The 23,609-nt window shown below is 44.2% G+C and overlaps 1 protein-coding gene across 1 annotated transcript in view; it reads left to right on the top strand.

Moving 5' to 3' along the window:
- Positions 1–12,315: 12,315 nt before the first annotated feature.
- The window catches only part of LOC144498924 (malignant fibrous histiocytoma-amplified sequence 1), a 41,850-nt gene continuing 30,556 nt past the window's right edge, over positions 12,316–23,609 (top strand). The window contains exons 1-2 of the mRNA XM_078220837.1: positions 12,316–12,371; positions 18,180–19,065. Coding sequence (XP_078076963.1) covers positions 12,356–12,371; positions 18,180–19,065 — 902 coding nt within the window. The 5' untranslated portion in view covers positions 12,316–12,355. The remainder of the gene's footprint in view (positions 12,372–18,179; positions 19,066–23,609) is intronic.

Below are 23,609 nucleotides of genomic sequence, written 5' to 3'. Positions count from 1 at the left end.
AACAGAGTTAATGCCTCAGGTTAATGACCTTTCATTGATAACTGCTCACGTTTGACCTTTCCTCATTTGTGAACCAGTTGGGATTTTCATGGTTATTTTCAGATTCACAGCCCATAAATTACCAGTTTGTATTTAAAATCAACAAAACAAATAGAATTGTTAATTAAACCTTAGCATTTATTTTGCCAGCTGTATCTTCCATAAACTTTTAACTAGTCCAGAATCCTACTCCCTTCATCCCTCCTGCACTAATTCTAAGACGTCAATTTCATCCTCATCCACAAATGCTGCCACACTTTGCCTTGCCTCACTATCTCTTGTCACCGCCTCCATTCTTGAGCCCCAAGTCCATTATTGCTCTAACTCTGAACCCTGTGCATCTTCCTCCACCTTACCAATGCAACAAAGTTTCTTAGGGCTTCCATACCAACTGTCTCACTGGCTGCTCAGTGTCCACTTCCACTTCTCTGTGAAGGGCGTGGGATCATGTTTCTACTTTCAGGGCCCTTTATTAGTAGAAATTGATTGTATTGTCCACATTGCTGAACATGTGTCACAGATTAGATTTCCTTTTTGGAAATTGCGCTTTTATGCCATTTTCCATCTTCTTAAGAGGAAAGCAAGATTAGTCGGTTTAACTGCAAGGATGCATTTGTAACTCTTTTCTGCTTGCAAGTCAGGCAACACGAGATGTCTATGACTTTAAGGAGGCATAACATCAAACTAATTGAGCAAGATATTACTTCAGAAAACCCAATCTTGAGTGTTTATCTGGAACTTTAAGGTTTAACCTTTGAATTATACCTGTTGTATTCAACTGATCACTGAAAACTTTGCTCCCACAGCAAATACTTTCTCTGCCCCACTGTGGACATTGCATTTTATGGAAGTTTACTTGTTATCAGTGTGCATTACATTTACTAATTTTTTGCATTCAAATGACGCAGATATAATTGGGAGACAAGAGAATGTTCCATTTTCTGATGGAGGCTGCAATGGGATGAAGAATCCAATCAGACTCTTGCTGTTTAACTAGTTTTTATGTACTTTTGTCTAATTGGTTATTTTTCTGTTAAAAGGCACTGTGTACCTGACAGTACAATGGCTAGATGCCCAGCACTGAAGGGTTGAGTCTCTGACCTGTCCAGCATTAGCTGACCACAGTTAAGAGCTGCTTGTGTCTGGGATTAGTGTCTCCTGATCAAGCAGGGGAAAAAAAATAAACAGGTCTGAGTTTCTGCTCCTGATCACTAGCTGAGGGCAGAAGCAGCTGCGATTCAATAGCCTCTTGGGTGGAGAGTGGCCACTTCAGACCTGCAGGAGAGTTTGCCACTGTCCCTCAACGTGCAGAAAGGTATGAAGTGACCCGAGGATGTTGGCTGATCACCCGCCATCTCCAAACGGGGATAAATCAGTCACTACATATGCCTCATCAATTGATATTCAAATCCCCTGGGTGAAATGCTAGAGTTGTGCACTGCTCTCATTTGCATCAGAAACTGTGCTATGTACAGTTTTGGTCAGTGGAATGTAAAGAGGGTGCCCAGACTTTATGGAGATGGTGCAACAAAATGCTTAATCCTTGGTGTTGACTAAATGAGCTATGAGAAATAACCAGATTGGTGTGTCCTCGGAGGCTGTAATTTACTGTTTATAGATATACCAACATTGAGTGATGAGGTTTTGGCACTATCAGCTTTCTATGTGCACTTAAAAAAACAAATGCCATTCTTAGCGGGCTTGCTTAATTTTCAGTTCCTGAATATCCCACATCAGCAGGAACATAGAGTAGTCAACTAGGAGCAAGAGCCTTCGACAATAGTCTGATCAGACAGTTCTGAGTAAGTTGCAAACAACTTTTTGACATGTTTTGAGAGGGGGGGGGGGGGGGTGGAATCAAAGAATTTTTAACAGTCTTGGAATTTGCAATGTGGACAATTGAGACATTTAAATTTTTTACGTCCAATAATTCTACAGATTCATCGCTGACTGCTTAGGACTTAGTCATTGTGTGTGAAAACAAGCTTTCAGTAGAATTTTCAACATTACGTTTACTTTGATTTATTGTTAAGGAGTGGTTTAAGTTACAAAATGTTGAAAGTGTTGATTTCAATTCCAACGCCCTGTTAACCCAGACATCGATTACAATTCTTTATGTCCTATTCTGGTTCATCGTTTTTTTAAAAAAAACACGTTCAGTCTTGGGATGCGGGCGTTGCTGGCAAAGCCGGCAGTTTTTTTTTTCGCCCATCTGTAGTTTCCCTGAGCAAGAAAGCTCTCTCCATTGCTGTATCAGCAGTTTAATACACCTGAGTTGCTTGCTAGGCAGTTACGTTGATGTGGGACTGGAGTCAGGTAGATTTCTTTAGCTGAGAACAGCAACTTGCATTTATCTAGCATTATTAAGCTAAAATGTCCGAAGATGCTTCATAGGAGTGATTAGTGACACCAAGCCACATAATGAAACATTGGGACAGGTGACCAAAAGCTTGGTCCAAGAGATAAGCACATTTAGCCCTCTTTCACTGCCCGTATCCTCATATTTTGTCAATTTATTTCAAAAGGCTACAATGGATTGTGCTCCCCACTCCACATGTAACAATTCTCTGAGAAAAATTTCTGCCCTCTATCTCAGACTACATTTCATCCAAAATGGTGAATTGAATTTCCTGATTTGGTAATTGCAGAGTCTTTGGTGCCAATTCCCATTTTAAGGCTTCTATTTTGTCTGCTTGCTACCTCACTTTGGGTCATAGCGAGAGTGCTCACTGAGTAAAGTAAAAGTTTATTAGCCACAAGTAGGTTTACATCAACACTGCAATGAAGTTACTGTGAAAATCCCCAGTACAGTCCCAGGATTTTGCTGTACTATTTCCAGCACTGAGTGAGGATTATTGCAGGACACTTGTTGCACTGGCACAATTTAATGCAGCTGAATATTTAATCATATCCGAGCTGTATCAGCTTCTCAGTGATAAGCTGGAGGAATCTGTTTAATTCTGCAGGAAGAGCTGAAACCATTTTTAAAAGAACAGGATCTGTGTTTGCAGTCAGGAGTTATAGATTCTCCCATTGGTAATTTTGAAAGTGAGGTTGGTAGGGAGTGAAACAACATTTCAGAGTGCAGTTAAAAGCCTACCTCAGGTCTGGAGTGACGTATAGGCCAGACCAGGTGGAGATGGCGGATTTCCTTCCCTAAAGGACATTGGTGATCTGTTTGGATTTTTACAACACTCCCATGTTTCATGATTACCATTACTGAGATTAGCTTTTAATTCTCAGATTTATTCATTAATTAAGTTTACGTTCCACCAGCTGCCATCGTGGAATTTTGAACAAGTGCCTCTTGAGTATTAGTCTGACCCTTTGGATTATTTTTCAGTGTTTGATTTGATTTATTATTGTCACATGTATTAACATACAGTGAAAAGTATTGTTTCTTGCGTGTTATACAGACAAAACGTACTATTACAGTCATGGCTCGAGTGTTGTTAGCTCTACACTTCCTAATTTGACCCAGAGTTTGCTGTTATTAATAATGGTGAACCCATTACTGCACTGAAATTAATGGCATCTTTTTCAAGTCCAAGCATGCCCCCAATATTATGGAAATCCAGAAGGTGACATCTGTGATTTAGTTATCCATATCCAAGAGTACAATCAGTGGAAAATCTAAAAACTCCACTTTTACCCTCCTATCTTACTGCAGAAAGCAGAAGACTAATGCAACATGAAAATTGGATTTATTGGTCTATAGACTGGGTGACTAGGGACGGTATCTGGAGATGTGATCAAATTCCTGAAGTCCTGTGTGACTATTCCAGCACATGTCCAAGGACTTCCAGATACAAGTAAGCAGCTATGTGAGGGAAGGATGAAAGTTTTGAAGCCAATATTCGACTGCACTAATGATTGGCACTGAGCCCCTTAGTCTTCCTGATTGTCATTGATGTTGTAATTGAGCAAGTGAGACAGGAAGTACCGCGGTTAATGATGTTTGCAGATGACATTGAGTTAAAAGTTGGGAATGATGAGAACATGACACAGCATCTAGAGAACAGGAATAAAGCACTGGCAGACAAGGGTGTGAAGATCAGTAGACCAAAGACCCAAATTATGGACTGACAATTTGAGCCCAGGGAAGAAGATTAAAGTGAAAATGTAAAGATTCGGGGTGAAGACCTGGAGAATGGAAGTTGTTTCAAGTGCCTGGGGTCAGGGTGACGGAAGATGGAAGTTTAGAAATGGAAATTAAACAACAGATGAGCAGTGGAGTTACGTAATAGAAATGTATCACTGAAACCGAAGGATCTGCAAGCCAGTAGGGAAGGCAGTGGCATAGTGGTTTTATCACAAGACTAGTAATCCAAAGACCCCAGGGTAATGCTCTGGGGACCCAGGTTTGAATCCCACCATGGCAAATGGTGAAATTTGAATTCAATAAAAATATGGAATTAAAAGCCTAATGATAATGAAACCATTGTTGATTGTCATAGTGGCCCATCTGGTTCACTGGTGCCCTTTGGGGAAGGAAATCTGCAGTCTTTACTAGGCTGGCCGACATGTGATTTCACGGCCAGAAAGCGATGCCCATGTCCCACGAATGAATTTTTTAAAAAAACGGGATCAATGAAAATTGTATTGAGCATCGGAGAAAGTAGCAGTGAAGAAATGGAACTGGTCTCGTCGTTCATTGTGAAGAGAGAAAGAGAGGGCTAAAGGTGGTGAAGTGAGTGATGGAAATGGGACAATCGGGAAGGGAGGGAAGAGGAAGGCTTAAGACCAGAAGGAAGGATACGATGGTGAGAGATTTAAACATAGCAGGATTGGAAGAGGAATGGGTGACTGACAGGATGAAGATGGAGAAAGGCGATGAACCTTTACAGTGGCAGGGTGGCACAGTGGTTAACACTGCTGCCTCACAGCACCAGGGACCCAGATTCAATTCCGGCCTTGGGTCACTGTCTGTGTGAAGTTTGCACTTTCTCCTCGTGTTTGTCTGGGTTTCCTCCGGGTGCTTTGGTTTCCTCCCACTGTCCAAAGATGTGCAGGTTAGGTTGATTGGCCATGCTCAATTGACCGTAGTGTCGGGGGGGATTAGCAGGGTAAATGTTTGGGGTTAAGGAAATAGGGCCTGGGTGGATGTGGTTGGTACAGACTCGATGGGACGAATGGCCTCCTATATTGTCAGGATTCTATGATGAACCAGCATTGTGGTGACCCCGAGTAATATGAGAGAAGTCAAAAAAAGGAAAGAGACTGTAGGAAACACTGAAAAAAATTATACATGGTGTACTGGGTTTATTATACCATACTAACTGCATAATTACTGCTAAATATCCTCAGAAGCTAATTTTATATTTATGGAATGTCAAGTTTCTTCATTAAGACAAAAAAATTCCACACTTTTTTTATTTTCTAATATGAAAATTGAAATTCAAAGTGAAGCTTATTAATTGGCTCTAATTCCTGGTTTGCTGTGTGTAAATCCTTCACTGTAGTTGGTTGCCTGCTGGACGGCATCATTTTCGCTTGACTTGACATCAGATTTAACCTTTTGTAAGGAAAACCAAATCCCAGAGATCACCAGTGATCTCTGGTGAGCACCATTACTTCATGGCTGACAGCAACACCTAGCCCTGTGTGTTCTCTCAGGGTTCACTCATGCTAGTAACAATGGCTAGCATTTTCTGGCCCCGCCGAGATGGGACCCACCGGGGGGAATCAAGCAGGTTAGCCAAAGGTGCGTTGACTTTTGGCAGGTCTGGAAGGTCCTGGCAGTGGGCGGGTTTGGAAAATCCCGGCCAATGTCTCCAAGAAAGTGATGGTGATGTGAAAAATCTGGAATGTGGTGTGATAGGTTACCTGGCCAATTCCATGCTGAGTTCTCCATCTCTGCGAGGGACTGAGTCCTGTGGGCTACATTGGGAAGTCATTAGTTTTCTTGACATTGTGCTTCAGCAAACTATTCAACCATGGAGAGCATCTCAGATGTTCCTAATTTTATTCTCATCTGTTACTCACTGCTTACTTGAAGCATGATGATTATTAGAATCTGCTTTTCCTAATCAAATCATTCTCAGCTTTGAGTCCAGGCATCCGTTTCCAGTTATTCATGTCCTGAGACCTTTTCAGGCTTGAATCAGTGTGACCATTGCAGTTTGGCTGTAAAAAGTGTAATGGATAAGAACATAAGAAATAGGAGCAGGAGTAGGCCATCTAGCCCCTCGAGCCTGCCCCGCCATTCAATAAGATCATGGCTGATCTGACGTGGATCAGTACCACTTACCCGCCTGATCCCCATAACCTTAATTCCCTTACCGATCAGGAATCCATCCATCCGCGCTTTAAACATATTCAGCGAGGTAGCCTCCACCACCTCAGTGGGCAGAGAATTCCAGAGATTCACCACCCTCTGGGAGAAGAAGTTCCTCCTCAACTCTGTCTTAAACCGACCCCCCTTTATTTTGAGGCTGTGTCCTCTAGTTTTATCTTCCTTACTAAGTGGAAAGAATCTCTCCGCCTCCACACTATCCAGCCCCCGCATTATCTTATAAGTCTCCATAAGATCCCCCCTTATCCTTCTAAACTCCAACGAGTACAAACCCAATCTCCTCAGCCTCTCCTCATAATCCAAACCCCTCATCTCCGGTATCAACCTGGTGAACCTTCTCTGCACTCCCTCCAATGCCAATATATCCTTCCTCATATAAGGGGACCAATACTGCACACAGTATTCCAGCTGCGGCCTCACCAATGCCCTGTACAGGTGCATCAAGACATCCCTGCTTTTATATTCTATCCCCTTCGCAAGAGTACTTCGATAAGTAGCCAGGGTGTCTGTGTTCTTTGTATCATTGAATGGAATGTCGGCATTTATAGCTAAAGGAATAGAATATAAAGGCAAGGAAGTATTGTTGCAACTATACAAGGCATTAGTGAGGCCGCATCTGGAGTATTGTGCACAGTTTTGGTCCCCGTATTTGAGGGAAGATGTAGTAGCATTGGAAACAGTTCAGAAGAGGTTCACTAGATTGATTCCAGAGATGAGGGGTTTGTCGTATGAAGAGAAATTGAACAGTTTAGGCCTATATTCTCTGGAATTTAGAAGAATGAGGGGAGATCAAATTGAGATATTCAAGATGATAAAAGGTATGGATAAAGTAGACATGGAGCGGATGCTTCTGCTGGTGGGGCATTCTAGGATGCTAAAGGGTAGCAAATTTAAAACGGAGTTGAGGATAAACTACTTCTCCCAAAGAGTTGTGAATCTGTGGAATTCACTACCCCAAAGTGTGGTGGATGTTGGGACAGTGAATAAATTTAAGAAGGAGTTAGACAGATTTTTAATTGGTGATGGGTTGAAAGGTTATGGGGAGAAGGCAGGAAAATGGGGATGAGGAGCATATCAGCCATGATCGAATAGCGGAGTGGATTCGATGGGCTGAATGGCCTAATTGTGCTCCTATATCTTATGAACTTATCAACTAACAATCCTAATCCGCCCATATTTTAAATCCAAAGGATGAAAAGCTGGCTCCTGAAGCTGCTGAATTATCAGAAAAATGCAACTAGTTCACTAATGTCCTTTAACAACAAAGACTTACATTTCCATAGCAGCTTTCACAACTTCGGGATGTCCCAAAGTGTTTTACTACCAATTAAGTATTTTTGATGAGCAGTCACTGTTGGGATGTAGGAAATGCAACAGCCAATTTGTGACACTGCAGGAACCCACAAGTAGCAATGAGACATCACCTGATAATCTTGGTTAAGGGATAAATATCAGCCAGGACCTGGCTGAGCACATCTGCTATTGAGAGAGAGAATTCCTCCCATCTTGGCCTGGCCCATCTGTCACTCCTATCCCATATTAACCTTCACTCTAACTGTTCTGAAGTGAACTAGCAAGTCACCCTGGTATCAAACTAGACCAACCTCCCTGCTGTGGCCTAGGCATTGAATTTGGACAGGACAAAGATACAGCCTGCCCACTCCAGCCTGTAAAATCCTCATTGACACATGGGGACTGGTGCCAAAGTTCAGAGGGTTTATCTTCAATGTAAATATGCTGTTCTTGTTTCTGAGACTAGAGCAATTTCTTTAAAACCACTTTCTCTCCTTTAGCTCAAGTCCCTTGCGTGTGCTGGGGTACATATCCAAGTTGCCTTACTTTATGGTTTCTGAGCTTGGCTAATTTTGGTATGCTATTTGACTACGGAATTCATCACAGCTGAGCCTGCTTCCTGCCTCTGCACCTCACAACACATCATAAAGAAACAGAAGCCCTTCCTAATCTAGGACACTGAGGTGCCCTATGTCGTCCCTACTGTCATCAATCATGAAATAACTGAGCACAGACCCGCTGGCTGAAAGAATACATCCCAAAATATTTCACATAGCAATGAACAACTTTGGATTGAGGTCATTGTATTTAGTTGTACTTTTGCACACTTTATGTTCCCACAAACAGTGAGATTAATAATCAGGGATAAGGAGCTTCTGTCATTTGGAGAGGATGGAATTGTTCTTTTAGCAGAGGTTGTTTTTGAGGCAATGGTGGGGGGGGGGGGGGGGAGGGAGGGGGGTGGTTCGGTGGAGGAGCTGGAGAGAGAAAGAGGATTGGTAGGAAGATCAATAACAGGGCATAGACTGTGGCAACAAAAACTGGGCTGATAGAACATTGCTACGCAACAAGTTATGACCTGGAATGTTCTACCTGAAAGGGAGGTGGAAGCAGATTCAACAATGATATCCAAAAGGGAACTGTATAAACACTTGAAATGGTGGAATAGGGAAAAATAATTCTGAATGTGGCAGTTCAAGTGGGTCTGGAAAAGATGCATGTGAATGGAGATGAGGGACTTCAATTTTGTGGGTAGATTGTTAAGCTGGGGTTGTTTTCCCTCGAGAAGGTTGAGAGGAGATTCAATGGAGATATTCAAAATCATGAGGGATCTAGATAAAGTAGTTAGGGAGAAACTGTTTCCAGGCAGAGGGTCGGAAACCAGAGGACACATTTCATGTGGATGGCAAAAGAATCAAATGCAGGGAGCTGGCACAGGCTTAATAGGTTGAATGGGTTCCTGTGCTGTACATCTATGATTCTACAAAGACCAGGGGGTATGGGATTAATCAGATAGCTCTTTCAAAAAGCTGGCACGTTCATGACGATCTGATTCACCTTTCCTGTATTGTATGACTAGTTAACTTTTATTTTGATGACATTGGATGGAACAAATGGTGGCTGGGACATCAACGGAATTCCCCACTCTTCAGATAACATGGTGGGATGTTTAACACACCCGGACTGTTGGAATAATTTCACATCTTGGGATACTGGGAGCTTCCTGGTCCACCGTGTTCAATTCTGATTTGGGTGATGTACTTAGCAATGTGGAATTCAAATCTCATCTAATTACATGGAGATTTCTACATCCCCGATGTAGTGCTGAAGTATCCTGTTGTATCTTGAACCAAGGTACGACACTAGCATTGATTAGACAAAGTGGAAAATTGTCCAGGTAAATTCTGTCCATTCCATCTCATTACAACCTTAGTCCAAACATAAATAAAAAGTGATGAATTCCAGTAGCCAGGTCAGAGTCAAGGTAGCATTTGACTAAGTGCAGCATCAATAAGCTCATGTAATATTGAAGTAAATGGTAACTGGGAAAAGTTTTCCATTGACTCGAGTCATACCCGGCACAAAGGAAGATGGGTGTGGTTGTTGGAGGCTAATCATCTCATTCCAAGGACATTGCTGCACAAATTCTTCAGAGAAGTGTCCGAGGCCCAACCATCTCCAGCTGCTTTATCAACAGCTTCCCTTCATCATAATGTTAGAGGTGAGAATAATCACAAGTTCTATTCATAAATCCTCCTGCCCGCATGCACTAAGACCAAGGTGAACAAATGACAACCAATATTCGCACAACTACAAGGCAATGATCATCTCAAATAAGAAAGCCACCAATCCTTTACATTCAAAGGTATTACCGTCACTGAATCATCCACCATCAACATCCTGGGGGTCATCATAGACCATAGACTCAACTGGACCAACCATATAAACACTGTGACTAAACAAGCAGGTCAGAGGTGGGAATTCTGCAGAGAGTAACTCCCTGACTCCCCAAAGGCTGACGAGGCACAAGTCAAACGTGTGATGGAATACTTGCCTGGATACTGCAACACCAACAAGACTCAAGAAGCTCAACACCATTCCGGATAAAGCAGTCTGCTTCATTGGCATCCCATCAACCACCCTCCCTCCACCAATGCACAGTAACAGCAATGTGTACCATCTACAAAATGCACTTCAGCAATTTGCCAAAGCTTCTTCAACAGCACCTTCCAAACCGCTGACCTATACCACCTAGAAGGACAAGTGCAGCAGATGCATAGGAACACCACCAGCAACAAATTCCCCTCCAGGTCGCACACCATCCTGACCTGGAAATATATTGCCGCCATTCCTTCAGTGCTGCTGGGTCAAAATCCTTGAACTCCCTTCTTAACAGTACTTTTTGGGTGTGCCCACACCACATGGACTGCAGAAGTTCAAAAAGGCAGGTCACCTCCTTAAGGGTAACTAGGGATGGGCAACAAATATAAGCCTTGCCAGTGACGCTTAAATATATATATACATAATATATATATATATATATATATATATATATATATATGTCAAGTTGCTGGGATGATGTTCTACAACTTTATGATGCAGAGCATAAGGAGGGACACTTCATACATGAATAGCTTTGATGGACCAGTGAATATATATGATTCTTTGAGAATCATAATAACATGAAGAACATAAGAAATAGGAGCAGGAGTAGGCCATCTAGCCCCTCGAGCCTGCCCCGCCATTCAATAAGATCATGGCTGATCTGACGTGGATCAGTACCACTTACCCGCCTGATCCCCATAACCCTTAATTCCCTTACCGATCAGGAATCCATCCATCCGCGCTTTAAACATATTCAGCGAGGTAGCCTCCACCACCTCAGTGGGCAGAGAATTCCAGAGATTCACCACCCTCTGGGAGAAGAAGTTCCTCCTCAACTCTGTCTTAAACCGATCCCCCTTTATTTTGAGGCTGTGTCCTCTAGTTTTAACTTCCTTACTAAGTGGAAAGAATCTCTCCGCCTCCACCCTATCCAGCCCCCGCATTATCTTATAAGTCTCCATAAGATCCCCCCTCATCCTTCTAAACTCCAACGAGTACAAACCCAATCTCCTCAGCCTCTCCTCATAATCCAAACCCCTCATCTCCGGTATCAACCTGGTGAACCTTCTCTGCACTCCCTCCAATGCCAATATATCCTTCCTCATATAAGGGGACCAATACTGCACACAGTATTCCAGCTGCGGCCTCACCAATGCCCTGTACAGGTGCATCAAGACATCCCTGCTTTTATATTCTATCCCCCTCGCGATATAGGCCAACATCCCATTTGCCTTCTTGATCACCTGTTGTACCTGCAGACTGGGCTTTTGCGTCTCATGCACAAGGACCCCCAGGTCCCTTTGCACGGTAGCATGTTTTAATTTGTTTCCATTGAGATAGTAATCCCATTTGTTATTATTTCCTCCAAAGTGAATAACCTCCCATTTATACATGCCCATGGCCTTATCGTGTATGGGAGGGGAGGATAGTCAAGCATTACCTTATTATCCCCAAGTCCTGGAATTTTTTTTGGAGGTTGTGTCTTTGTTGACTGTGCCTGAAGTCATTAATCCACATGTCTGCCATTGAAAGTCAATGACACCTGTACTAATGTGTTTGATGGGCCTCCTGCGGCATCATTGCCTTTAGCAGAGATGTGGTGTTTGATGGGGGAAGCTGCGGACAGGTATGTGGCAGAGCCTTTCTTCGGTGTTGGTCTGGAAAGTGTCCCATGATTGGGTGAAATGTCAATGTTCTCTCTCACAGTGAATTGAGGCTGCAGCTCTGAGCTGTCTGTCCCGTTTTCAAACCGATTCCGGCCTGATCCAGAGTCAAAAGTATGAAAAGGAAAAGGGAGACAGTCATCTGGTCGGAGCTGGAAATTTCTGTTCAGCACATCCCTGCCAATTACTAAACTGCCTCTGTGAATGAGGCAATAGGAGGGCAGATCTGCTCTGACAGTAACAATTTTTACCCTCTCTGGGGTAATTTGTCTCCAGAGAGGGTAAAAATTGTTACTGTCAGAGCAGATCTGCCCTCCTATTGCCTCATTCACAGAGGCAGTTTAGTAATTGGCAGGGATGTGCTGAACAGAAATTTCCAGCTCCGACCAGATGACCCTCTCTGGGTAAATTTACCCTCCACGTCAGAAACTTTCAGTTTCGTTTCTCCATTCAGAGCAGAATGGCCGGGAGAGCGGGTGAGTAAATCTGCCTCTTCCTCCTTGTCCCCTGTCTGTCCCCCTCTCTCCTGTCTCCCCCTCTCCCCTGTCTGTCCCCCTCTCCCGTCTGTCCCCCTCTCCCCTGCTTGCCCCCCTCTCCCCTGTCTGTCCCCTTCTAACTCTAACCTGGTGTTGTTAAAACTCTTACCCTTCTACCCTGCCCATTGATTGCCCCTTCTCCCTCGTTGGTTCTGGTCTGCTCCCGGTTGCGCTCGGTTTCCCCCCGCGGCATTCGTTTGCCGAGCTCTGGGTTCTTTCTGGGGTGTCCCTGATCAATGTCCGGTGTGTGTTCGCACTACACGGCTTTTCGTGCGGAGTGAGTGCTGCCAATGGATGTGGAACTGAACTCAGAGAGTGACAGCGGAAGGATTGTCTGTCAGTCATACTCTGCAGTCTCATCTGGTTTCTTTCTCCCTTCCTCAGAGCTTTGTGCAGTTTTGTGGCTCATTCCGTGCCTGTTGCCCTCTTCCAGCCTCACCACATGTGTGTCTATGTGTGTGTGGGTGGTCTGCCTGTACCTGTGATTTCTCAGTCTGTGTGCTGGCCTGGCCGTCTGGTGTTGAGATTGGCTCACTCGCTGTGTAATGTAGGAAGAAAGTAAACTTTAGTGGTCTCTCACTCCTCCCTGATTCTTTTAATAAAAAGAAAACTTTCATATTGGCAGCTGAGTCAAATTCCTTGCTTGCCAGGAACCCGGATTGCTCACGGAGAGACACGGAGTGTGAAGAGCAAGAGACAGAGAGACAGGAGGAAGCTGGGAGGGTGGGGAGAGAGAGAGCAAAGAGAGAGAGAGTGTCAGAGGAAACGGAGTCCAGGCAGATAGGGACATAGGGAGTGAGGAGATGGGGAGGGGGAGACACAGAGTGAGGAGATGAGGAGGGAGAGATGGATTGTGGGGAGGGGGAGAAAAGGAGTTAGAAGATTTGATCTGATTTGATTTATTATTGTCACATGCACTGGGATACAGTGAAAAGTATTGTTTGGTGTGCACTATACTGACATAAGAACTAGGAGCAGGAGTAGGCCAGCTGGCCCCTCGTGCCTGCTCCGCCATTCAATAAGATTATGGTTGATCTTTTCGTGGACTCAGCTCCACTTACCCACCCAATTGGGGCGGCACGGTAGCACAGTGGTTAGCACTGCTGCTTCACAGCTCCAGGGTCCTGGGTTCGATTCCCGGCTCGGGTCACTGTCTGTGTGGAGTTTGCACATTCTCCTCGTGTCTGCGTGGGTTTCCTCCGGGTGCTCCGGTTTCCTCCCACAGTCCAAAGATGTGCGGGTTAGGTTGATTGGCCAGGTTAAAAATTGCCCCTTAGAGTCCTGAGATGCGTAGGTTGGAGGGATTAGCGGGTAAATATGTGGGGGTAGGGCCTGGGTGGGATTGTGGTCGGTGCAGACTCGATGGGCCGAATGGCCTCCTTCTGCACTGTAGGGTTTCTATGATTCAATCACCATAACCCTTAATTTCTTTACTGTTCAAAAATTTATCTATCCTTGCCTTAAAAACATTCAACGAGTTAGCCTTAGCTATTTCACTGGGCAGGGAATTCCACAGATTCACAACCCTTTGTGTGAAGAAGTTCCTCCTCAACTCAGTCCAGGTTTTGAGGCCATGCCCCCTAGTTCTAGTTTCACCTGCCAGTGGAAACAACCTCCCTGCTTCTATCTTATCTATTCCTTCATAATCTTAAATATTTCTATAAGATCTTCCCTCATTCTTCTGAATTCCAATGAGTATAGCCTCAGTCTCTCTCCTCATAAGCCAACCCCCAACTCCGGAATCAACGAGTGAATCTCCTCTGCACTCCCTCCAGTGCCAGTATATCCTTTCTCAAGTAAGGAGACCAAAACTGTACACAGTACTCCAGGTGTGGCCTCACTAGCACCTTTTACAGCTGCAACATAACGCATTGTTTTTAAACTCCATCCTTCCAGCAATGAAGGACAAAATTCCATTTGCCTTCTTAATTACCTGCGACACCTTCAAACCAACTTTTTGTGATTCATGCACAAGGACACCCAGGTCCCTCTGCACAGCAGCATGCTGCAATTTTTTACCATTTAAATAATAGTCCATTTTGCTGTTATTTCTACCAAAATAGATGACCTCACATTTACCAACATTGTACTCCATCTGCCAGACCCTTGCCCACTCACTTAGACTATCTATATCCCTTTGCAGACCTTCAGCGTCCTCTGCACATTTTGCTCTACTACTCATTTTAGTGTCATCTGTGAATTTTGACACACTACACTTGGTCCCCAACTCCAAATCATCTATATAAATCGTAAACAATTGCGGTCCTAACACTGATCCCTGAAGCACACCACTAGTCACTGATCGCCAACCGGAAAAACACTCATTTACCCCCACTCTTTGCTTTCTGTTAGTTAACCAATCCTCTATCCATGCTAATACATTACCCATAATACCGTGCTCCTTTATCTTATGCAGCAGCCTTTGGTGCGCCACCTGGTCAAATGCCTTCTGGTAATCCAGATACACCACATCCACAGGTTCCCCACTGCGCACGTAATGTTTTCAAAGAATTCCACCAAATTAGTCAAACATGACCTGCCCTTCATGAACCCATGCTATGTCTTCCCAATGGGACAATTGATATCCATGTGTCTCGCTATTTCTTCCTTGATGATAGATTCAAGCAACCAAACATACTGTACATAGAGAAGGAAAGGAGAGAGTGCAGAATATAATATTACAGTCACAATTAGGGTGTGGAGAAAGATCAGCTTAATATATGGTAGGTCCATTAAAAAGTCTGATGGCAGTAGGGAAGAGCTGTTCTTGAGTCGGTTGATACGTGACCTCAGACTTTTGTATCTTTTTCCTGATACACGAAGGTGGAAGAGAGAATGTCTGGGGTGTGTGGGGTCCTTGATTATGCTGGCTGCTTTTCTGAGGCAGCGGGAAGTGTAGACAGTGTCAATGGATGGGAGGCTGGTCTGCGTGATGGATTAGACTATGTTCACAACCCTTTGTAGTTTCTTGCGGTCTTGGATAGATGAGGAGTTATACCAAGCTACGATACATCTGGAAAGAATGCTTTCTATGGTGCATCTGTAAAAATTGGTGAGAGTCATAGCGGACATGCCAAATTTCCTTAGCCTCCTGAGAAAGAGGCGTGGGTGGGAAGGGGAATATGGAGTGAGGAGATGGGGGGAGACAGGAAGTGAGATGGGGAAGACAGAGTGAAGAGATAGGGGAGGGGAGACAGGATGTGAGGAGGTGAGAGGGGGAGACACAGAATGAGGAGATGGGAAGGGGTAGATGGAATGGGGAGATGAGAGGGAGACACAGAGTGAGGAGATGGAGTAAGGAGTTGCTGGGGCAAAACAATGGGAAACTGGGAGCAAGGGTATTAAGTGAACCATACGATCTACTGTGTAAATCTGGACAAAAATAGTGGGATGAAAAAACTATGCCTTTGAGTTTCAGGCTGAGGATCTGAGACTAATCAGCTTCAATCCCATTTTCACTCCTTTTTGAGACCTATTAAATTTTTTTATTCCACCAACTGTAATTGTAATTTGACCCACATACTTGCGCTTTAATAAAATGTCCTCAGTTGCTTCACAAGATCCTTATTCGCAGCCTCCAACCTCATCATCCGTTAGTTCCAAACAGCCTGCCCCTATCCCTCTCCCAAGATCCAGAGTTAGTTCTCCTGTGCAAACTTCCATAAACAGAACGGTCCTGGAATTTCAACCACTTTCTGCCCCACTGAACTGATTTCTTCCTATCTCGACTCTCTACCCCCCTCCCCCCCCACACACTCCCCCCCCACCTTGTCCAGTCCGTTCCCACCTGCATCCGTGACTCTTCTGTACCCTTCATCACATGAACCATTTCCAGTTTCCTGGCCCTAACTCATCTTCAGCATGGAAATGGAGTCACTCCAGAGCTTGACCGGGATTGTCTGAGAGCTCTGGGTTTCTTCCTTGAGCAAAGGCTCAGCCTGTCTCTATCTGGTTCCACCCTCTTCCGCCTTACTGAACTGGTTCTCACATTGCATCATTTCTCCTTTAACACCACTCACTTCCTCCAAATAAAAAGGTCTTGCTACAGGTATCCACAAATGTCCCAGCTATGCTTTACCCTTTGTGGGATATGAGAGAACATTCCTTGTTCCAGTCCTGCTCAGGCTCCCTCCCTCATTTCTCTCCTGGTACACTGATGATGTATTGATGCCTCTCTTGCTAAGAACTGGAAAATTTCCTTCACTTTGTTTCTATTTCCACCCTTCTCTCATCTTTGCCTGGTCCATCTCTGACCCTTCACTTTCCCTTTCTTGACTTTGCTATGTCCATTTCTGAGGACAGACTAGCAATTTATATTCACTATAAAGCCCATTGACTGTCACACCCAGTCTGATTACACTTCCTCACACCCTGCACCTTGTAAGGATTCTATTCCATTTTCCCAGTTACTCTGTCTCTATTTAGGGGAGGTGGAGGCTTAGTGGTATTGTCATTGGAGCCCCTGGGCTCAAGTCCTACTACAGCAATAAAAATCTGGAATTAAAACTTTAATAATGACCATGAAACCATTATCGATTTTCGCAAAAGTCCATCTGATTCGCCAATGTCTTTCAGGGAAGGCGATCTGCCACCCCTGATTTACACACACTGATTTAAACCCCCTGATTTACAAACCCGGATTTACACTCCCTGATCTAGGGAAGGCAGTGGCATAGTTTTGTCACTGGACTAGTAATCCAGGATAATGCTCTGGGGACCTGGGTTCAAATCCCACCGTGGATGGTGAAATTTGAATTCAATAAAAATCTAGAATTAAAAGTCTGAAGATAACCATGAAACCATTGTCGATTGTTGTAAAAGCTTATCTTGTTCATTAATGTCCCTTAGGGAAGGAAATCTGCCATCCTTACCTGGTCTGGCCTACATGTGACTCCAGATCCACAGTAATATGGTTGACTTTTAAATGTCCTCAGCAATGGGCAACAAATGCTAGCCCAGCCAGCGACACCCAGATCCCATGAATGAATTAAAAAAACTCTCTTATAGAATCATAGAACCCCTACAGTACAGAAGGAGGCCCTTCAGCCCATCAAGTCTGTACCGACCACAATCCCACCCAGGACATATTCCCATAACCTCATGCATTTACCCTGCTAATCCCCCTGATACTCAGGTCAATTTAACATGGCCAATCAACCTAACCCACACATCTTTGGACTGTGGGAGGAAACTGGAGCACCCAGAGGAAAGCCACACAGAAATGGGGAGAACATGTAAACTCCACATAGACAGTGACCCGAGGTTGGAATTGACTGTGGGAGGAAACCGGAGCACCCGGAGGAAACCCACACAGACATGGGGAGAACATGCAGACTCCACACAGACAGTGACCCGAGGTTGGAATTGAACCCGGGTCCCTGGCGCTGTGAGGCAGCAGTGCTAACCACTGTGTCACCGTGCCGATTTACACTCCCTGATTTACCCTCCCTGATTTAGGCTCTCTTTATTTACTCTCCCTGATTTATATTCCTCTCCCATTTCCAATTTACACCCCAAATTATTATCAGTTAAAAGTATAACTGGTTGAGAGGATACATAAATAGCTTATTCACTAATGCCCAATGTTCTTCTAGCCAGGAAAGTCAACATATTGTATTCTGCTGAATGTGCAACTAGCCAACCTTTATCAAATGTCACTAAAATGAATTGGGGGATGGAACATGCTGGGAAGTATATTCCCCAGTTCTATATGAACTTTTTAAATGAGTAACTGTGTTTGTTTTGCAGAAGAAAAACAAATAGCTGAGCAAGACTCAGGACAGGTTAAGGACTTGTCCATGAAACGTCTGAAGCTTTTACCTGAAGATATCCTGAAACAGTCACAGATCAATCATCTCAATTTAGATCGCAATAGATTGAAGAATGTCGCAGGCCTTCTGAAGTTGAGCAATCTGAAGATCCTCATTCTGTCTAAGAATGAACTGGTGGATTTCCCCTCTGGTATTGGCGCACTACGATACCTTGAAAAACTACACTTAAACCAGAACAAAATCTATCGGATCCCAGAGGGAATTTTCTCCCGACTCCCTGGCCTGAAACATCTTAAACTTAACAACAATCGCCTGACCGACTTCCCGGGAGATCTCATCTGTTGCAAGGAGCTGCAATACCTCAACCTGTCTCACAACGTTATCAAGGAAATTCCGGAAGCAATTGCCACATTAGGAAAACTCGAGGAATTTTACATTGACAACAACAAGTTGTGTAAACTCCCGTGCGGGCTGTTTGATGTTGGGTTGCTGAGGAAGTTCAGCGCTCGGGCAAACCCACTGACGGAGCCCCCCGATGAGGTCTGTGCCGGTGGGTTGCAGCAAATCCGCAGTTATTTCAAACAACTCCAGACCAACGAGTCCATGGAAGACAAACGGGTCAAAACCATGTTCCTCGGAGCATCTATGGCGGGAAAGTCAACACTATGTAAAAGTTTGACCAAAGGGGAATTGGTGACAATTGCAGAGAGCGACAGGACAATTGGCATCGAGATCAATGAGTTTCAAACTGAAGACTTCTCCTTTTTGTGCTGGGATTTTGCTGGGCAGCTGGAATATTACCTGACTCACCATGTCTTCATCACACCACAGGCCCTGGTTGTATTGGTTATTGACTTGCACAGGTGAGCTGACGGCCAGGGTTGAGGACCTAAAGGAATCTCCAGATGCCTGATTTGCTCCAAGTATTATAGGACAGAATCATAGAATCCCTACAGTGCAGAAGGAGGCCATTGGGCCAATCGAGCCTGCACCAATAATCCCACCCAGGCTCTATGCCCATACCCCGATATTTGTACCCTGCTAATCCTCCTGACTAATGTGTGATTTACCATGGCCAATCCACCTAACCTATACATCTTATTGGTCTACATAAGAACTAGGAGCAGGAGTAGGCCATTTGGCCCCTCAGGCCTGCTCCACCATTCAATAAGATCATGGCTGATCTTTTCCTGGACTCAGCTCCACTTACCCGCCCACTCACCATAACCCTTAATTTCTTTATTGTTCAAAAATCTATCTATCTTTGCCTTTAAAAATTCAACGAGGTAGCCTCAACTGCTTCACTGGGCAGGGAATTCCACAGATTCACAACCCTTTGTGTGAAGAAGCTCCTCCTCAACTCAGTCCTAAATCTGCTTCCTCTTATTTTAAGGCTATGTCCCTAGTTCTGGCTTCACCCACCAGTGGAAACAACCTTTCTGTTTCTATCTTATCTATTCCATTCATAATTTTATATGTTTCTATTCGATCCCCCTCATTCTTCTAAATTCCAATGAGTAAACTCCCAGTCTACTCAGTCTCTCCTCATAAGCCAACCGTCTCAACTCCGGAATCAACCCAGTGAATCTCCTCTGCACCCCCTCCAGTGCCAGGATATCCTTTCTCAAATAAGGAGACTAAAACTGTACACAGTGCTCCAGATGTGGTCTCACCAGCACCTTATACAGCTGCAACATAACCTCCCTGTTTTTAAACTCCACCCCTCTAGCAATGAAGGACAAAATTCCATTTGTCTTCGTAATTACCTGCTGCATCTGCAAACCAAGGTTTGCTGCCTTGTCTTTGCCTGTAAAAAAAAATCTTGTTCCCCTATCACCGCCATGCTCCCCGAACTGTAGTAGTTCGCAGTCGAGAATTAATATCCTCACCCTTGTTTTCACATCCATCCATGGCCCTGTCTTTCCCTATCTTTCAAATCTCCTCCAGCCCCAACATTCTCTGAGATAAAGGCACAATACTGCGGATGCTGGAATCTGAAACAAAAATAGAAAATGCTGGAAAAACTCTTACCCTGAGCTCTAACGAAGGGTCATCTAGACTCGAAACGTTGGCTCTATTCTCTCTCTGTCCACAGATTCTGTCAGAGCTGCTGAGTTTTTCCAGCATTTTCTGTTTTTGTGTCAACAAGCTCTGAGGTATCTGCACTGTTCTCATTGTGGCCTTTTGCAAATATCCAGTTACAATTGCTCCACCACTGGTGGCCATGTCTTCAGTTCCTATGTCCCCAAGCTCTGGAATTAACTCCCTCCACCTCACATTCCACCTCAAGACTCTCCTCAAAACCTATCTCTTTCCCCAGGCTTTTGATCATAGAACATAGAACAGTACAGCACAGAACAGGCCCTTCGGCCCACGATGTTGTGCTGAGCTTTATCTGAAACCAAGATCAAGCTATCCCACTCCATATCATCCTGGTGTGCTCCATGTGCCTATCCAATAACCGCTTAAATGTTCCTAAAGTGTCTGACTCCACTATCACTGCAGGCAGTCCATTCCACACCCCAACCACTCTCTGAGTAAAGAACCTACCTCTGATATCCTTTCTATATCTCCCACCATGAACCCTATTGTAATAGCTCCATCCACCCGAGGAAATAGTCTTTGAACGTTCACTCTATCTATCCCTTCATCATTTTATAAACCTCTATTAAGTCTCCCCTCAGCCTCCTCTGCTCCAGAGAGAACAGCCCTAGCTCCCTCAACCTTTCCTCATAAAACCTACCCTCCAAACCAGGCAGCATCCTGGTAAATCACCTCTGTACTCTTTCCAGCGCTTCCACATCCTTCTTATAGTGAGGTGACCAGAACTGCACACAATATTCCAAATGTGGTCTCACCAAGGTCCTGTACAGTTGCAGCATAACCCCACGGCTCTTAAACTCCAACCCCCTGTTAATAAAAGCTAACACACTATAGGCCTTCTTCACAGCTCTATCCACTTGAGTGGCAACCTTTAGAGATCTGTGGATATGGACCCCAAGATCTCTCTGTTCCTCCACAGTCTTCAGAACCCTACCTTTGACCCTGTAATCCACATTTAAATTAGTCCTACCAAAATGAATCACCTCACATTTATCAGGGTTAAACTCCATTTGCCATTTTTCAGCCCAGCTTTGCATCCTATCTATGTCTCTTTGCAGCCTACAACAGCCCTCCACCTCATCCACTACTCCACCAATCTTGGTGTCATCAGCAAATTTACTGATCCACCCTTCAGCCCCCTCCTCTAAGTCATTAATAAAAATCACAAAGAGCAGAGGACCAAGCACTGATCCCTGTGGCACTCCCCGAGCAACCTGCCTCCATGAACCCGTGTTATGTGTCTGGGTGTTGTGCTTTGTTTTATCCATTTTCTGTTGAGGTTCACTGGTATGCTTTATGATGTTAAAGCACTAAATTAATAGGAGTTATTGTTGTTTTTGTTTGACAACAATCTTTTTGATTTCACACTAATCTCTATCATTAATGTATTCCCCCCCCCCCCCGGTTATTCATCCAGGTTCATAGCCTCTACAAATCCTACAGCTGTCAATGAATCAATTATTTTCTTTCCTGTTCACTGGGACCCTGAGGTCCCACCCACTCTCTGTTACTTCACCAAGATGGCGGCACATGGAGCAGGACTCCCCGGATGTGTAAGGGTGGGAGTTTCAGCTTCTTATTGGGGGTTTTGGGGCCTCCAGCAGGAGTTTCTGAATCCTCCCCATCCACCACTCAGGGTTTCCTTCCTTTCCAGAGATCAAAGTCCTCACTGGTCTGAGCCCAAAGTGGAACCTCTGATTGATTACCCCCCTCCCCCATCTGGACAAATAGGAGGAGGGGGCAGGGCTGGAGGACTGAGAATGGGCAGTTGGTCCTCCAGACAGAGTGAATGAGGGGGGCAGGGCTAATTTAATCACAGTAATTACATGTGGTGTTTTCAAGAAGCCCAGTATTTCACTGAGTGAACACAGTTCATCACAGGGCATCAAGCATCAGGAACCAGGAATGCCTCAGCTTCATTTGAGAATCTCAATTAAGAGAATCACTGGAACTCGGTGGAAAGATCAACCAGATCTCTGGATGCTAACTAGTATCCCAGTGACCCCCCACTCATTATTCTCTCTCACCTTGTCCTTTACTCTCTCTTGCTATCTCATGGCCCACCCCCTCTCCTGGTTCAATTCCTTCCTTCATTTCAACTCTCATTTACTTCCTTTTCTTTTATCTTCTCTTAGTTCCTCGACTCATTTAACTTTCATTATCTGCCTTGTTCTCTTCTCTCTTTTCTAAAATGAGATGAGCAGAACCTATTTCGATCTTTTTCACTATTCATGAGCTATTCTATTTTGGATAGCCATGTTCCAGTGTCACATTCTTAGCATCAGTATCACAGAGTGCCACTGTCACATTGTTCCTCTGTTACTCTATTACAGAGTACTAATGCCACGTTGTTCCTGTGTTACTCTATTACAGAGTACTAATGCCACACTGTTTCTTTGTTACTCTATGAGAGAATGCTAATGTCACATTGTTTCTCTTGTTACTCCATTCAAGTGCTAATATATTGTCCCTGTGTCAGAGTGCTAATGTCACACTGTTCCTATGTTATTCTATTAGAGTGCTAATGTTACATTGGCATTCTGTTATAGTCTAATACAGGAACAATGTAACATTGTTCCTATAATAGTGCTTTAAAGTGCTAAAGTCACGTTGTTCCTATGTTAGTGGTACAGAGTGCCAATGTCAGTGTTCCTGTGTTAGTGTCCCAATGTCATATTGTTTCTGTATTACACTATTACAGAATGCTAGTGTCATAGTGTGCCTGTGTTACACTATTACAGAATGCCAATGTGACTGTGCCTGTGTTACAATGTTCTACAATGTTCTACAGTGCCAATGTCACAGTGTACCTGTGTTACAGTGTTACACAGTGCCTATGTGACATTCCTCTTGTGTTGCAGTGTTGCAGAGTGCCAATGTGACATTCTTCCTGAATTACACTGTTACAGTGTCAATGTTACAAGTTCCTGTGTTACAGTGTCCCGATGTTACATTGTTTCAGTGCCCAGTGCAGTGTGATGAAGTATGTTCAAATTGCAATAACTATCTTTTACAATGCCATCACTTCCCCTCCCTTCCAGATGATAGGGTCCCCTTGTCCTCACTTTTCACCCCACCAGCCTCTGCAAATTCAAATGATCATCCTTTATCATTTCTGCCAAATACAGTATGATGCCACCACAAAACACATCTTCCCCTCAGCCCCCTGTCAGTACTCTGCAAGGACCACTCCTTCAGTGATACCCTGGTCCACTTCTCCATTATGCCCAACTCCCCATCCCCTTCCCAGAACACATTCCCTTCCAATCGCAGAAGGTGCAATACCTGCCTCTTTATATCCTCC

Source organism: Mustelus asterias, chromosome 9 (genome assembly GCF_964213995.1).
Source record: "Mustelus asterias chromosome 9, sMusAst1.hap1.1, whole genome shotgun sequence".
NCBI lineage: Eukaryota > Metazoa > Chordata > Chondrichthyes > Carcharhiniformes > Triakidae > Mustelus > Mustelus asterias.
This window is presented reverse-complemented; position numbering and strand designations above follow the sequence as displayed.